The sequence below is a fragment of the Lipotes vexillifer genome, unplaced genomic scaffold, assembly GCF_000442215.2.
Source record: "Lipotes vexillifer unplaced genomic scaffold, Lipotes_vexillifer_v1.1 scaffold24, whole genome shotgun sequence".
Taxonomy (NCBI): domain Eukaryota; kingdom Metazoa; phylum Chordata; class Mammalia; order Artiodactyla; family Lipotidae; genus Lipotes; species Lipotes vexillifer.
Genome location: NW_006782914.1, coordinates 2,923,166 through 2,940,563, shown reverse-complemented (window position 1 = coordinate 2,940,563; position 17,398 = coordinate 2,923,166). Strand labels below are relative to the sequence as shown.

At 42.7% G+C, this 17,398-nt stretch overlaps 1 protein-coding gene across 1 annotated transcript in view; it reads right to left on the bottom strand.

The window, feature by feature from the left end:
- Nucleotides 1-17,398, bottom strand: part of FBN1 (fibrillin 1) — a 255,338-nt gene that overhangs the window by 114,862 nt on the left and 123,078 nt on the right. The window contains exons 10-13 of the mRNA XM_007455563.1: nucleotides 12,753-12,878; nucleotides 7,304-7,462; nucleotides 1,709-1,888; nucleotides 925-1,065 (exon numbers count right to left, since the gene is read on the bottom strand). Of these exons, the coding sequence (XP_007455625.1) occupies nucleotides 925-1,065; nucleotides 1,709-1,888; nucleotides 7,304-7,462; nucleotides 12,753-12,878 (606 nt within the window). The remainder of the gene's footprint in view (nucleotides 1-924; nucleotides 1,066-1,708; nucleotides 1,889-7,303; nucleotides 7,463-12,752; nucleotides 12,879-17,398) is intronic.

The window sequence follows — 17,398 nt, the reverse complement described above, 5'->3', positions numbered from 1 at the left end:
AGCAGGAAACTATTTAGCATGAGAAACCAAGAACTACTTATTTCTGCCTGATTCATAACTGGAATTGGGATTTATAATAGACCTAAGAGAGCAGTTTGTTTTTAAAAAATTAGATGGCAACTGGGTGTTCTTATCCAATCCAACAAATTATCCTTGTGTTACATTTCCTTCCTTCACTAGCTTAACTGCCTTATCAACAACTTAAAGTTCCTTGCTTCAGTTCCTTGCTAACTAGAGATTGTTGGTAAGTTATCCATTCAAATTAGTAAACCATGCAAAGTTTCATAATTTGGGGATATTTCTAATGCTTTATTTTAATGGTCAGGCTTCGATAGGATGGCTTAAGTTAGAGCTACCAGCAATGCCTTGAATGTGTTTTACAATGAAAGTTAAAAGTCACTACAGTAGGCATAATAATGCCCCTCCCCCAATATGTTCATGTCCTAACCACCAGAACCTGTGAATATGCTACATGGCAAGGGCAATTAAGTTGTTAATCAGCGGAATCCATCCCTCCTAGATTATATACAGATGGGCCCAATGTAATCACAAAGATCCTTAAACGTGTTAGAAGGAATGCAAAGAGAGAACCAGAGAGTTGAAGATGCTACACTGCTGGCTTTGAAGATGAAGAAACAGACCCTCAGCCAAGGAATACACACGGCTTCTAGATGCCGGAAAAGGCAAAGAAATGGGTTCTCTCCAAGAGCCTCGGAGAGGAACGCAGCCCTGCCGACACCTTGATTTTAGCCCAGAAAGACCTGTGTCGGACTTCTAACCTACAGAAATATAAGATAATAAATCTGTGTTGTTTTAAGCCACTAAGTTTGAGACAATTTGTTATAGCAGCCTTAGAAAACCTATGCAGTCATGAAACAGCACTGCAGTAGCCTCTTGGTGCCAAGCTAGTGGTCTATCACGTACCAATGCACTCCCCACGGAGGTCCAGCTGGAATCCTTTGTTGCACTCACACCGGTAGCTCCCAGGAGTTGGGATGCAGCGTCCATTTTGACAGAGATAGCGAAACAGCTGGCAGTAATCAGTGACGTTGACTGGCAGCACCCCTGAAGGAATAACACGAAACCCCATTAAAATTATGTCTAACTAGGGCATCTTCCACCAGCACCAGCACTGAATCCAGTAATAATGGGCGAGATGCTGAATCATAAAGGAAGGAGGACACTCTGGGCAAAGGTCACCTGGCATCAACAGAGCATGTTTCCATTCTCGCCTACAGAGAGCAGCACCTGTGCACCGTGGCACACGCTGCCAGGTACCGCGGCCTCGCCGTAGCCTGCTCCTCTGCCTGCTTCTCCCCACCGCTCCCTCTGCCTCACTCTCAGCCCTCGAGCGCAGGGAAGCAACAAAGGCAGTGAGTTACTGGCATTTAACTATTTGCAAAACTGCTTTGCATGATATATAACCCAAAGAGTAATCTAATGCCTCCTCTATGAATTCATCCTGTGAATCGGATTTAAATTTCTCGCACAACATCAATAGCAAAAGGACATTAATCTCTGGAGAATATGAAACTGCCCATTTTCCTTTACGCAATAGGCCAGTTGAGAAACTTATATGCTACACTCTGTAAATGAAATCTTTAAGGATTGGTTAAACTTACTTAATGACTTAAACAGCATAAACAACAACAACAAAATTAACCTGATTAATGCAAGAAACGTAATTAGATGACTTTTGAGCTCTTACTTGGTGGTTCCCGAGATGGATATGGATATTCAACTGGTGGTCGAGGGACTGTAATTTGAGGTCCAGGAGGAAAGCCAGGAGGAACAGGGTGAACTGGAGGAATGGGGCCAAGGGGTGGGGAAGGATATCCTGGCCTCTCGGGAATTACGATAGGGACAGAGCACAGCTTGTTGAAATCCTCTGGAAAAAAAAAACACAACACAACAGCTGAGGGGTAGCATATGCCATAGGCCCATGGAAGTCATCCTTACTTTGTAAAGAAATTTTGAATAGAACTGATCGTCAAACCACGAACGTCAATTGGAGAAAAGGAAAAAAGCCAACTGACTTGGCTTTTTTTCCTCAAGTCAGCATTCCTAAAACCTACAGTACCAACCAGACTGGAACAATAATTCAAAACTGGAAACAAACTCCCCACAGTGTGTACCACATGTCCCTCCTAAAACCTAGGAAGTCTTTACCTATGTCAAAATTCACCTCAAGGAAGAATAGAATAAAATGCCATGATCTCCACCCAGTCTTCCCACCTGTGGATCCCACAGGACTCTGAAGAGCACACTTTTTAGTGCTTGGATTTTATTTTATATGCCTTGGGAAGTCACTGGTAGTCTTCTGCAGGGGTGGGACATGATCAGATGAACATTTTCAGAAGATCATTCTCACTGGCATTTGGTGACTGTACTGGAGGGAGGTAAGACTGCTGCAGAAGACCAAGGGCAAGACAAGGATGGCTGGACAAGGGAGCCAGTGATGGAACTGGACAGAAGTAAACACATTTGAAGATTATTTTAGAGATGAATGGGCTATGTTTGGGGAAGGAGTAAATGTCAGAGCTGAGGGAATAGGAAATCAAGAATGACTTCTAGTTTTCCAGTTGAGCAACAGGGTAGACATTGGTGCCGTTTGCTGAGATGGGAAAAACTGTGATGGGAGCAGGTTTGGTGGGTAAAAGCTATACATTGAGCATATGAATTTTGAGATATCAGACATCCACATGGAGATGTCACAAAGCAGTTTTATTATTTTTATTTTTTTATTTTATTTTATTTTTTTTGCGGTACGCGGGCCTCTCACTGTTGTGGCCTCCCCCGTTGCGGAGCACAGGCTCCGGACGCGCAGGCTCAGCGGCCACGGCTCACGGGCCCAGCCGCTCCGCGGCATGTGGGATCCTCCCGGACCGGGGCACGAACCCGCGTCCCCCGCATCGGCAGGCGGACTCTCAACCACTGCGCCACCAGGGAAGCCCAAAGCAGTTTTAAAAGAGAGTTTGAAGCCTAGAGAAGAAGTCAGGGCTACTGCTAAGTTTTGGGGTTATCGGTAGATAGGCGTCATTTAAAGCCACTCATTTTCATGTTTCCTACAAATAGCCATATTTTGTCACAGCTCCCTTCTATAGATAAACTATATAATTTTTAAAATTTCTTTTTTCCCTCTTTCCAGAATGTTGATTATTTTATTACCTCTGTCACACAGGGATTCTCCCAGAGGTACTTTCTGTACTAGCTTCGTCCATTAATAGAGATTAGGCTAGTATTTTTATTTTCCTTGTGGACTAGAATCTGACTTATTCTATGACACAGTGATATGTCGTATGAAGTGTATTCATATTTCAACCTCATGGGACCTTCTGTCCATTTACATTTGGCTAAACATACCTAGCTACCACGTACCTTGTTGTTTTTTTCTGGTCCATTAGTAAAACTTTTTCAATCATACTTGACATTTCCAACTCAGGTTAAGTTTATGTTTTCAGAGAATTCTACTACTGCATTGTTTATCTGGAATTTCAACCCACAAAGATTCTGTAGTACCTGACTGTATTTGGAAAGGATTTATATATTGTTTCTGCTTCCCTGAATCAGGATGCTACAATCCCTGTTGTCAAACCACAGTGATCTTCCTTATAGAATTATCACCTGGACGTGCCATACCCAACATTTCCTGGCTACCTGCTTTCTACCAACTCTCTACCACTAAGACTGTGCAGTCTCTTAAGTCAAGGATCGTGTCTAACTGATGACGAAATCGCACTCTCAGCCTCACCTGGAAAACTGCACAGAAGAGGAATTTATTAACTATGTTGGATTTAATTGAATGGCATTTGTACTTATTAGCTTCCAAGCACCAATCAACTTTTTTTTTTTTTTTTTAGTCTTTTAGGATTTTTATAAAAGAAGTTGGATAGCTTATCAGCATTTCTGCTAACTAGGTGGGTATATTATTTTAAGCATGCCATTAAATTCATCTCAACCTCTCCATGAAAGTGTATCTCCGCGGCATGTGGGATCCTCCCGGACCGGGGCACGAACCCGCGTCCCCCGCATCGGCAGGCGGACTCTCAACCACTGCGCCACCAGGGAAGCCCAAAGCAGTTTTAAAAGAGAGTTTGAAGCCTAGAGAAGAAGTCAGGGCTACTGCTAAGTTTTGGGGTTATCGGTAGATAGGCGTCATTTAAAGCCACTCATTTTCATGTTTCCTACAAATAGCCATATTTTGTCACAGCTCCCTTCTATAGATAAACTATATAATTTTTAAAATTTCTTTTTTCCCTCTTTCCAGAATGTTGATTATTTTATTACCTCTGTCACACAGGGATTCTCCCAGAGGTACTTTCTGTACTAGCTTCGTCCATTAATAGAGATTAGGCTAGTATTTTTATTTTCCTTGTGGACTAGAATCTGACTTATTCTATGACACAGTGATATGTCGTATGAAGTGTATTCATATTTCAACCTCATGGGACCTTCTGTCCATTTACATTTGGCTAAACATACCTAGCTACCACGTACCTTGTTGTTTTTTTCTGGTCCATTAGTAAAACTTTTTCAATCATACTTGACATTTCCAACTCAGGTTAAGTTTATGTTTTCAGAGAATTCTACTACTGCATTGTTTATCTGGAATTTCAACCCACAAAGATTCTGTAGTACCTGACTGTATTTGGAAAGGATTTATATATTGTTTCTGCTTCCCTGAATCAGGATGCTACAATCCCTGTTGTCAAACCACAGTGATCTTCCTTATAGAATTATCACCTGGACGTGCCATACCCAACATTTCCTGGCTACCTGCTTTCTACCAACTCTCTACCACTAAGACTGTGCAGTCTCTTAAGTCAAGGATCGTGTCTAACTGATGACGAAATCGCACTCTCAGCCTCACCTGGAAAACTGCACAGAAGAGGAATTTATTAACTATGTTGGATTTAATTGAATGGCATTTGTACTTATTAGCTTCCAAGCACCAATCAACTTTTTTTTTTTTTTTTTTAGTCTTTTAGGATTTTTATAAAAGAAGTTGGATAGCTTATCAGCATTTCTGCTAACTAGGTGGGTATATTATTTTAAGCATGCCATTAAATTCATCTCAACCTCTCCATGAAAGTGTATCAGGCTGGGTTCTGTACTTTTTCCTACTTTCTCCGGCTTAATAACTTTCCGTTGAGCCCCTTTACGTTCAGAATCAGCAACCTGGGGCTGATTTTGTTCAACTGATGTCCAACTTTCCTATCTCCATTTAACCCGGAGATGATACTGATTTTTTTTTTAAAGTGAAAAGCTGACCAACCTGAAATAATTCTTCCTATGCCATCACTCTCCATAAGTTAAGAACCCAGAGCTCTGTAGTACTGGTACTGGAACATTTGAACAAACAAACACACCTACCTGCAAATTAGTTTGCTCTATCCATCTGCTCTGCTCTGGGCCTGTCTCAGCGTTGTGCATCTTTCAGTGGTACCCTTTGGGAGAGTAGCTCCCTGCAAAGTTACATAGGGGGACCGGGCCTTCTGCTCCATGAGTCCCAAAGTCGGTCTTCAGCACCTAAGCTTACTCTAGTCCTCCCTCTTCTATTCAAGGTCTCAACATAGGAAAGAATCCACATCAATGCCGCTGATTCCTAAGTTAACATATACATTTAAAAAGTGATTCTCCTGGTATCCAAGCAGTAGGTCTTAGTAGAAAGTCATGTGCTTCTAAACAGTGACCTACTAAATGGTCCCCCTAGTGAACTAAGAAGGGGGGGCCTTATATTTTTAGGCCAGAGACAGTCAAAATATATGGCAAAATATATGACCTGTTATATGTTAAAATTCATTGAAAGATTTTCGTGCTTCTTTAATCCACACACATAATTCTCAGTAACAAATAGAAATTTAAAAATAACATCTGTGAGCAGGTCTATTACCCATGATAATGGGGCATTCATATTCTGCGAGTAGCACACTCTGAAGTATTTCATTAGCTCTACATTCATCCATCCGCATCCTGATTTTCTCCCCTAAAATTTCCTGATTTAAACATACTTTTCAGGAACCAGATTGAGAAGAAGTTATTACCCCAATTTTTACTTAGAACTGGTGGGAAAGACGTCACCTAGTAAGCTGTACACTCTACGTGAATGCCTCCCATCAGCAAGTTCTCGCTAAGTACCAGAAAAGCGTTAAAAAATTGGAAGGAATAAGGCACTATAATGATGACTGAAACCCCCTAATGAGATTTATTAACTAGTGAAAAAGCTATATATGAACACACATAGGCACAAACCTGAGCAGATGGGATCTGTATCACAGCAACATTACAAACCTAGAGCACTGAGCACTTTCAGCAGTGGTGGTCTTGGGATGTGCAGGGATTAGGTCATATCTGAGAGGAATCTCAACCAACAAGAGGGTGTATAACAGGCAGAGGTAGCTGGGGTGGGGAGTAGGGAGTAAGGACCTGAACTGGGGAGAAGTTTGGAGAAAAAAGAATATTTGAGTTTAGAAGTGCTCAGACCGGGTTCAAGGAAAGCTGGATTGCATAATTTAATTAGAAAATAAAGCTACTATAAAGAAAAAGAATTGAAAGATGAACGGGAATCAGATTTGGGGACTCTAAATGCCCTGCTAAGTAGTAAAATTTTATTTTCAAGAAATGGAGTGACTTGGACCACTGGATATTGCCTGAGTTCATCCTGCGAAAAATTTTCTGGACACCTTTCTCTACTTTTTCCCCAGACAAAATTTTTTAAAACTGAATTTCAGATGAGTTAGGCTTTGGGAAATGTTACGTGGCAGCTGTGGATTTCACAAAGACCAGTTGGGAGGCTACTGCAATGGTGAAGATGAGAGAAAATGAGCTTTATGTGGAAATGAATATGACAGAAGAGAGAAATCGAAAAGAAAAAAACATCAACAGGACTTGGCAACCAAGAATAGGAGAGTGTCAAACGTTAGGGAAGGAAAAACGTGTATCCCGAATAACTGACCTGAAAGGCTCTGAGGGAGTTGAGTTTTATTCTGCTGAGCTTTTGAGGATACAAAAGAAATACAGGAGACTAGGAAGGAACCAGTTCTTCTGACCGCTCAGGTTGCTACCCAGCGTTAATACGCAAGCTAAGTAAGATATAGTACCTGCGAACAGTGTCATTTGTATGGACCTCTGTATTTCCCCTGTTCATTACCTGGGGAAATTTCCCTGAAGGCCATCTCTTTTATTTTCTGGAATGTTATTCACTTATCCGGGTTTCCACTAAATCTGCAGCACGTGTACATTGCCCCCGGGCTCGCAGGGGGTTAAGCACAGATACTCTGTGGATAAATGGAAGGGCTCTTACCGGTTGCTCTGATGGGACACATTTCGGGGGCGACAGTGACCCCTGGAGACCAGCACCGGCCGACGTCACAGCAGCACTGCATCTTGGTGATGGACTGCGGCAGCTGGTTAGAACAGCGCCCGTTTGCCAGAGCCGTGTAACAGTATCCTGGGCGAACATCTGAGAGGACAAAGAAACCCCCATACACGTCACTGAGATCAAACGTAAAACGACTCTCTTTTGCCCCAGCACCTCCACATTTCCCAGTGGGGCTCGGGCAGGACGAGCTGACACTCAGCCCTAGGAGGTAAGCTGTGAGCGCCACTTGGGAACAGCGCTCAGTCAGAGATCCCTCCATCTCACACCTTTTGCCCCTGTGAGCTGGTACACTTGGCCCAAGTCCCACATTCCATCCCCAAGGTGGGAACAAATGATTACAACCATATGGGTCACAGGAAAAGAGAGAAGAAGAAAATCACTGGCAGTGATGGTTAATTAGGTATAGAGGCATGTCTCTATACTGAAGGGAGACTGTTGTCCTTGGTTTCAAACGACTTAATTTGAGCCACTTTAGGCAAATATTGATATAAATCTATTTTAAAACAACATGAAGTCTGCACTGTAGGTTACATCTCTAAAAGACCTTTCTTATTTTTCAGTCTGAAACCGTGAGTCAGACGTGTGAGATATTTTTTTTTTTTTTTAAAGGAACAAGCCATTTTGCAGTCAGATCCACTGCTCGTTAATCGAGGTTTCCTTTTGTCCTGGGGCCCTAACAGATTTGATAAGGCACTAATTATTTACAAGTTCAAAATGTACATGATTGCAAGTTCTTGGTGCTATAGGATACAACACTTCTTGAAGGAACTTTGTTTTTGTGGCAGAACGGTATCTTCTCAAAGCAACAGGGGAAGACATTTCTATATATCACTTTTATTGGGTTACATCATGTCTGACTGATGTGACAACATTGACACACTGAAGTACAACCCTGGGTTACCAGAAAAGAGCCCATGACAAAGGAGAAACCTAACTGCTTCATGAGCCTTTGAGGTCATGCGGTGGAATAGAGGAGGTAGGTAGCCAAGTGCAGAACCCCTTGATCTAACTACCACATGTTACGGGTGTACCTCTCTTAAAGTAAAATGTATTTCTGTACAGTTCCTATAAAATAAGTTTTGAAATGTAACTAGTATTTTGAATATGCTTGTCATTTGAAGGAATATAACTGGGAAATCCTTTTGTAAGGTGAAGAATTTGTTTGAGGTCAAAAATCTGTCCTCATGTTTCCTGTAAGTCTGCATATTAACCATCATTTGATCAGAGAGGGTCATCCCTATCATTGTTTTCATCTACATCATTCTCAAAAACACAAAGCCTTAAAATCTTGAAGGTTGCAATAAATTAATAAAATGAAATAAAATGAAAAAACCAAGGCTGACTTAGAAACATTTAAATTTTTAATGTCGAGTGAAGATGGTTACATCAAACCTAGGCAAACCATAAAAGAAAATTATGGGTCAGCTTTAAAGGATACGAGATTATTTCTAAAAAGTACTTTAAACCACTAGCAAGTATAAGTGTGCTCTCCAGAAATTTCCTGTGGTCCCAGTTCCTGCACCTCTGGTCAGACTAATAGTCTCAGCAAAGAGGCAGAACAAGTTTTACTCCAGCCTGGTCCAGGGTAAATGGCTGGAGAGGGGAGTGCAGACAAAGAATGCTCTGTGGAGACATGGGTGGCACCTCCCCTGTGCAGAAAGGGGAGAAACAGAACCTCCTGCTTCCTAATTTGCTTTGCCTTAAAGACACTAAAACTTCATATACCCCAGGATTAATACTGGGGCAGGGAAACCAAAGGCCGTTAAGAATGGGAAGAGATGTTCAAAACTGGCTTATATCCTAGCTTCAAATGAATTTGGTGGTCAAAACCCAGTATAAACACTTGACCAAAATTTGTATGTACAATTTTCAGTGTGGGCCATCTTTCAGAGCAAAACTGGGACCCACAGCTGCCAACAGCAAGCTCTTAATGGGCTTATATCTATTATTTTGCAAATTATCTATGATATTATTTTACTGCCCAGCTGGCTTACTTATATGATACATCAATGGGTCGGAGACTCTTAACAAAATGGTGAGTGGTGGGACTGGAAGAATTACCAGCCACATTTGGGCTGCTGGCAGTTCCTGATTTATAAATGGCACCTGCATATACAATAATCATTTTACAATTTATTTTTTTTTTTGCAGGAGAGCTTTTGTTAAGAATACACACATTTACACAACTTATAATTGTAAAGAAAACCGGTGGGAAGAGTTGTGAAAAGCAGGAACCATTCAGGGGAATTGACCCTTGGTCATGCCAGCCTGAAGTCTTCCATGTCATCAGATGGTGGTGCCAAAGGAAGTGGAAAGGAAATCATCTGGTGCTGGATCGCTTTGCATAGAGGGTAAGGGGTGGCTTTAAAGTAATCTGAAGATCTATGGGAGCTGATGGAGAAGCATGGTAAGACTTAGAGGAGGTAAATGAAGGTTGGAGAAACCTTAGACACCCTCATCTATTTTAAATCTGCCCTGACCAAGACATCTGGCAGAAAAGGAGTAAGAAACTTTCTTCCTTTCTCCACTTCTGAATCACTTGGCCTTACTCTCAGGACCCAGAAATCACATCACATCAAAACAAATATATGATGGATTAAATATCAATAGGTGTTTGCAGGTCATCCTAGCCTGTCAGCAGGTCTCCCATAACCAATCACTAACATTGTTGGGGCCAAGCAGGAGCTAGGAGCTGTGAGGCCCAAGCTAGTTACCAGACATCCCTAAGACTCCTGGGAATTGATGAGACAGAACACACTAATATGAAAAGACAGCCTTACACAAAGTATTATAAAGTGCCAAACGAAGATCACAAAACCAAAAATAAAGTGCAATAATTCTACTAGCGCTTACACGACAAAGGCAGTGTTAGATAGAACTGGTGAGATCTGAGAGTCGCAGAATGTGGTAACAGAAGGTAACAGTTTGAATATCATGGTTAAAAGAGACGTATAAGGAAGATACCACATACCACTATCTACATGTGGGGTTTCCTATTGGTTAGATTCACTAATTCCAAATAACCAACTTGCCAACAAACCTTGGATTTGTTTAAAAGTTGGAGACTATACATATTTTCTTGCCACTGGGGATAATTTTGGGGGTCTCTGTGGTTTACCATGGCAGGCAGTAGGGAAGGCAGAAATGTCATTGGGATCACTTTATGTAAGTTGCTAATTATGGGTATCATAAAGTTCCAAGGAAGGAGGAACAGTCCTTGCCTCGGGGTATGGCAAGCAAACGTTTACTGCATCCGATGGTCACTGGGAGGAAGCAATGGGCGGAGTCCGGGCTGTAGACTCAGCCCAAGTTGGAATCCCAGCTCCCTCACTTATTAACTGCTTAAACAACTGGAGCAAATTATTTATCTAAACTTCCCAAACCTCAGCTTCTTCCCATCTACAGTACTGTTTTGAACCTTAAGTCAGATAATTTCCATAAAATACCTCACACCGAGGAGGTGACCCAGGAATCTTAGTTCCCTTCTTTTGTAAAAGGTTAGCGTGGATATATAAGGTAAAAAGGAAAGAACTTTAAAAATGTCAACTTTCCGATATGTAAACGTGTTAAAAGGATTAATCATTTTAATGCTGTTTGGGGCTCTCTTTGAAGGTTAAAAAAAAAAAATCTACCTATTATCTGGCCGGGAAAGGACTTCTGCTAGGCATATCCACTGGAGGTCATGTGTTAATTGGGACAGTTTGGGGAGAAAAAGGAGCTACATGAACTGCACTTGCCATCCTTTCACTGCAGTTCCAAGATCTATGGATAGATTCTGGAAAATCAGGCAATCTGGGCACCACCAACCATAGCTTCTAAGGAAAAGTCCAGATATGTTTCCCTCATGAGTTGTACTTATTCAAATGTCAACGGAGAGACTGCCCTCAGCTTTTATTATGTGTGACTAACTAAAAAGGAATTCAGAATTTCAAGTGCAATTCTGTTTTGGTCTGAAATTCGTGGCCTGTGGTGAGGATGTGAAGCTGCGTGTCTTTGAAACTATGGGCCAGAAACAAACATCAAAAGATAGCCTTCACTTTCCTCTGAGGCCTTCTGCCATAGGCTCCTCAGCTTGGCCCTATTAATAAGGGATTAGTTATTTTGATAGTCAACACATGCTTACTGAGCGCCTACTACGTGCAAGGAATTGTGCTGAGAACCACCAGGAATATAAGGATAGCAGTTACTGTTCTCTAAGGAGAATTACAACTTAATTAGGGAGATAAAAACATACAGAAACACAGAATTTCCCTATAAAACCATTTCTAATAAGATATCCTTAGGTTCGGGGGGGAAACTGCTTTCAGGTAAGCTGATCTGGGACACCTTCAAAGATAGAGAACCTGAGTAAGAGTGTGAAAGGAGGCTTGCACTGGGGAACGTGTTCTGAGTGGTGCAACGTGAATGAAGCAATTGCTGTGAATGGCCTGTTTGGGGCTGAGAAGCAGTGACTGTGCTAAGTCAGCAAGGTTGGGAGGGGTCACAGAGTGAAGTTCTTTCTCTATAGGGCTGTCCATTTTTGAACTTGAACTTTATTCTAGAATACTGGACTTTGAAGGAACTCTTAGCAACCATTAAATCCAGCAATTGTCAGATCTATATTTTTGAACAACAGAACCTCTTATTTAATTGATATTTTGTAATAGCAAAATATGGATAGCCTAACACCCACCCAGATGGAAGCCTAACACCCACCCAGATAAAAGCAAAATTGCCTGGCGTGTGTGTATGAAGGGGGATGGGAAGGCAGGAACGCTTTCCACTCAGCCTCCCCCTTTGCCCTGTCCCCCTCTCCAACCCTAGCAGCCCTAGAGGGCTTTGCAGCACCTGAAGATTCCATGGGATATAGACTGAAAACCATTAATTTCCAAATCCTAATGGAAAACTACCAGAGGTTTTTGAGCAAGAGAGTTATTTAATCGAAGCACCATTTTAGGAAGATAAATCTGACAAGACGGATTGTAGGGAAGCCAGGAAGCAGGGAGAGCAATTAAAAGATTATTGCAAAATTTCAGATCTAAATTAACATAGGTCCTGGGAAATGACTGAAGGTGGGGGTAAAGAGAGAGAAGAGTCAAAGATGGCTTCAAGGTCTGACGGTCACATAACTGCAAAGTTAATTTTAGACTGAGTTTATCTGTAGGGTCTCCTGGGTCATCTCTTTATGGGAGGCAAAAATCCCAAAACAAGACCACAGTTGCCTCTGTTCTTCAAGAGGGTGGTCAACTATTTAACAGACTTCCATAAAAGCACATTTTACCTCAAGTGAGAAATTATACGTCTCCCTTAACAAATTTTGTCTCCCTTAGAATGATGTCTATTATGGAACTGATTTACATAAACTGTGCATGATGTTTATAATTACACCTACCTATGCATCTGGTACCATCGGGAGAGGTGTAAAAACCGGGGGGACATTTGCAAAAGTAACTGCTGACTGTGTTTGTACATTCGCCCCCGTCACAGATTCCAGGAATAGTGCTGCATTCATCAATATCTGGAATGAAAAGAATAGTTTCAGTATTTGTAGAACACAGTATAAAACCGTTCATCATTACAAGAATCCAGAGGTAACACTCATCAAATCATGTTCCCAGAAACAGCAATCTTTAGAGAATAAAAGCTGCCTATAAAAGAGTTAATTCAGAGAAAGGGTGTTTCTTCTCTCAAGACAGGTTTACCCAAGGAATTTACCAGATTTGAAAGATTAGAGCAAAACGAAAGAAATTCTGCCTTTAAAATCTAAAACTGTACTGTTGTTTCAAGTCCCTACAGCATGCTAATATTCCAAATATTTTGTTTAAAATTTTGTTTTCCCTTTTCTCTTCGTGTTTTGCGCATTGAGTTAAGCTCCCTTTCTATCCACTGTATATTCTGCATCACTTCCTGCATTTGTTTTTGATCTGATTTTCCACAGATACTGAAATCCTACAGAGGAGACCACGTGGTCTGACTGCTGACCAAGACGTGGCTAACTTGGTATTCTCAGGGGCTCCCAAACTGCCACTACAATGGTTTTCTCTGGGTTCAGAGAGTGAATTGTGGTGGACGCTGAGATGCTTCATCCAAATCCCCCGTCAGGAAATGACTTGTTGTCCCAGATCTGGGAGTGCTGTCAGGAGATGGCCTCCAGCTCTCAGCTCCTTCAGGGACCACTTGAGCAGCCTGAGCAACCTCACCCGGGGTTACAACCTTCCCAGGCGCCCACATCCACCGACTGATTGTGGAGGAAGGACAATGGTCTGGTCATCTCGCCCCAAAGGGTACAACTCTGAAAACCACTCCAATTCCCCAATTCCCTGTGGGGTCGGCTGAGGTCAGAGCTGTGGTTAGTCCTCAAGGCCTGAGGCCACTGGGTCTCCTTAAGGAAGCAGTCAAAGTCACTTAGACAAATCAGACCATTTCCTTCAAGGAGAGCTTTTCAAGAGCCACAATCAGACACTGGCAGTTGTCGACAGATGTGGCACCAGTGTGGGGAGAGAAGAAACTGAGAATGTCCTGCTTAGGTTAAAAGTGAACTCAGGGCCCAAGGTATCTCTGTGGCCTCTTCCCTAAGACAAGTGGGGCTTCCTGCACTGACCTAGGGAGAGGGACAGTCTGACCCAAGCCTCCTGGGACCGTCGCAATGGCCAGACTGCCAGTGTGGGTAGTTTAAAAATAAGAACCTTTCTTCTCTAGTTAAAGTACTGCTCTTCACTGGTAAAACAAAATAGAGTTCTAAGTGGACCAAAATAGAGTTCAAGTGTCTTCTGACTCAAGTTCACCCTGTTAGTCAAAAAGACACCAGTGGGGCTTCCCTGGTGGCGCAGTGGTTGGGAGTCTGCCTGCTGATGCAGGGGACGCGGGTTCGTGCCCCGGTCCGGGAAGATCCCACATGCCGTGGAGCGGCTGGGCCCGTGAGCCATGGCCGCTGAGCCTGCGCGTCCAGAGCCGGTGCTCCGCAACGGGAGAGGCCACAATAGTGAGAGGTCCGCGTACCGAAAAAAAAAAAAAAAGACACCAGTGACACTGTTTCCATGCAGTTTAACCTTTTTAAAAGCAAAACCCCCATTCTTCTAGGCTAGGCTAGAGGCTAAACCAAGCAATGTCACTGCTTATGTTAGGGTCAGTGCTAACCCAGACAGATTGTCCTTGTGAAGCTGTGTAAGGGAAAGGTGCGTATTCTACTCCGACAGATATAAACGTCACTGTGGAGTCAGTGAAAGTCAGGCAGAGAAACAGCCAAGGACAGAGCCTAAGGGTCTAGAACTTAATCTAACCATACTCTCAAGGCTCATTTTAAGGCAGTTCTTTAACATCGATCCTTCTGTATTTACCAGCCACACTACTACCTAAAACCAACAAAAAGCCAAACAAGTATATCAAAGAGCCTAGAGGACCTGACAACCTCATCTAAGGAGAGAGGAGGTTATAACCATAACACAAAGGTATTAACACAAATGCACCTTTCTCAAAATGTCCCTAAAAATTAATACCTAAGTCACATGATGCCTATCAAAAATCATGTGAGCAAATAAAATCTACTGAAAGAAACATTTTTCTACTTGTTTGTATAAATGACTGCTGTCATCCTTTTTAAAGACACTTAGTAGACATCAATATCCAAAGAGGTTATTTAAGTGACAGCATGTATCAGAAAAAAAAGTTATTTAAAAACAAGAATCTGGGACTTCCCTGGTGGCGCAGTGGTTAAGAATCCGCCTGCCAAAGCAGGCGACACGGGGTTGGTGCCCTGGTCCAGGAAGATCCCACATGCCGTGGAGCAACTAAGCCTGCGAGCCACAACTACTGAAGTCCGTGCACGTAGAGCCCGTGCTCCGCAACAAGAGAAGCCACCACGAGAAGCACGCACACCACCACGAAGAGTAGCCCCGGCTCGCCGCAACTAGAGAAATCCCGCACGTAACAACAAAGACCCAACACAGCCAAAAATAAATTAATTAATTAAAAAAAATAAAAATAAAAACAAGGATTAACTTGGGCAGGGTGGAGGAAGCATCTTCTTTCACATGCTGGCTACATTAGATTTGGACCCTTTACTGAGGATAAGGAGAAGAATTAATATGTACTGAGTGCCAGGCATTGTCTACATGCTTTATGGGTGTCAACTCATCTAACCCTCACACTGTAGCTATGATCATAGAACCTGATTTCTATAATTCTGGTGCCTAGGCACAGCTCTTGCATTCCACTGAGGCCTTCAGAAAACTGGCACATGTAAAACCTGAAACAAGAGCAAAGAGGTTCGTGTATAAAGTGATATTAAATCCAAGTCTTCAACTGCCACAGGCTGGGCAGGAGGAAGGGGCAGGGTTTCCACTTAGGGTGCACACCTTCAAAGGTCAGCAGGTCAGGAAACACAATGTAGAGTGTACGTCCCTACTTGTCACACAGATATAAAAGCACCAGGCCAAATTGTTCAATTTGAAGGAACTTATTAAATGGCCCCTTCAATGTCCTCTCCTCAGTGACACACCCTTTCCCTTTCCATGTCTAGGGCCTTTCTAGTTTCCTGAACCACCCTGCTTCTCAGTCCCATCACTTCCTAGCAAGGGAAGTGAGTTCTGATTTCACGAGCAGGCCATGGTGGGAGTCCCTGACAATAAAAGTCTGGAATAAAGCATTTCAATCACAAAATCACTTACACTCTGAAACTCATTTCCAGGCTCTTAGCACACTGTGTTTGTCACCTTTTAATAGAATGTCAGGGATCCTACACAGGAGAGAATTTGAGATCAGTGGATTTCTCAGCGTTTCTGTAAGTCAGTCTGTATCAAACGCCAGCTGTAAAAGTAAATCTGTTTGAGGAGCCTGGTGGGGAGTAGAACTTGGCTGGGAAGAGCTACTTTTGTGCTCTGAACACTTCCCCCTGTTTCCTTGGGGCAGGACAGAGCTGCTGGAAGTAGCTATGCCCATGGCCTCACTGGCTTCTTGCTGTGGACCTAAGAAGATACACAAATGGTAGGTCCCTTCCCTCCTGATTTGCTGCCCTGTCCTTTGTTCTTCTTTTTCCTTCTTGTCCCTCTCTCATCTGCTCTCTCCAGGCATTCTTCCCGTCCCTTGGCCTCTTCCCTAACCTGGGGCTCCTCTAGAAGGAGGGGAGGAAGGACTGTGGAGGGCTGATGGGATAGAGCTGGGTCCCAGTTCTGGCACAGGCATCCCTGGGACACCCGCCTCTCCAGGAGCTCCATCCAAGATCATGGATGTTGACATGACTGAGAGACGGGGGAAACCAGTTAACCTGACTGTCTAGATCGCTAACAAAGTGAGAAAAAAATCAACTAAAAATTGTGGCAGCTGTTAAAAAGCAATATGTGATACTAATAATTATAAACGCCACCGAGCCTGCGAGATTATTATTATTGCTTTATTAGACACCTGAAATCCAATGTAAAATATGTGACTAAAAAACAAACAAGCTGATACTTCACGTCAGGTTGAAAAAAACATCAGCCTTATTACCAGTTTATAGTCACACCACGCATGCCAGTTTGCATAGTTTCTTATTCATGTGGCCCCAGCTGTCCGATCCCGACTGAGAAACAGTGAGAAATGTGGAGATGGAGGCCTGATTGCAGAACTGGAAAGAACTCCCAGATATAATCGTGTTCAATCTCCTCATTTGAAAGTTGATGTAACTCAGAGCTGGTAACTGACTTGTCCAAGATCACACAGAGGATGAGGGACATTGCCAGGATTCAGCCCAGGTCTACCTGATTCCCAGGGCTCTTGTGCCTATACCACAGAGATTCTGTTCGGCAGTTGGATAGGAGCCGGTGACCTTGAACAGTGAATCAGGGCCTGCACCAAACCTGCAGAGGATGGAGCCCCAAGATAGCAATGGGTTAAGTAGCCCCAGGAATTCTCCTTTGGTGTCTGGCAGGATAAAAGTCCCTGATAGCAAGTAGCCATCAGATAAATAGACCATTATTTTAGAAAAGGGAAGTCTTTAAGTTTTTTGGCTTACATAGTAGGGAGAGTTTAGATTTAAGAGTTACATTTTTAAAAAGTCCTTTG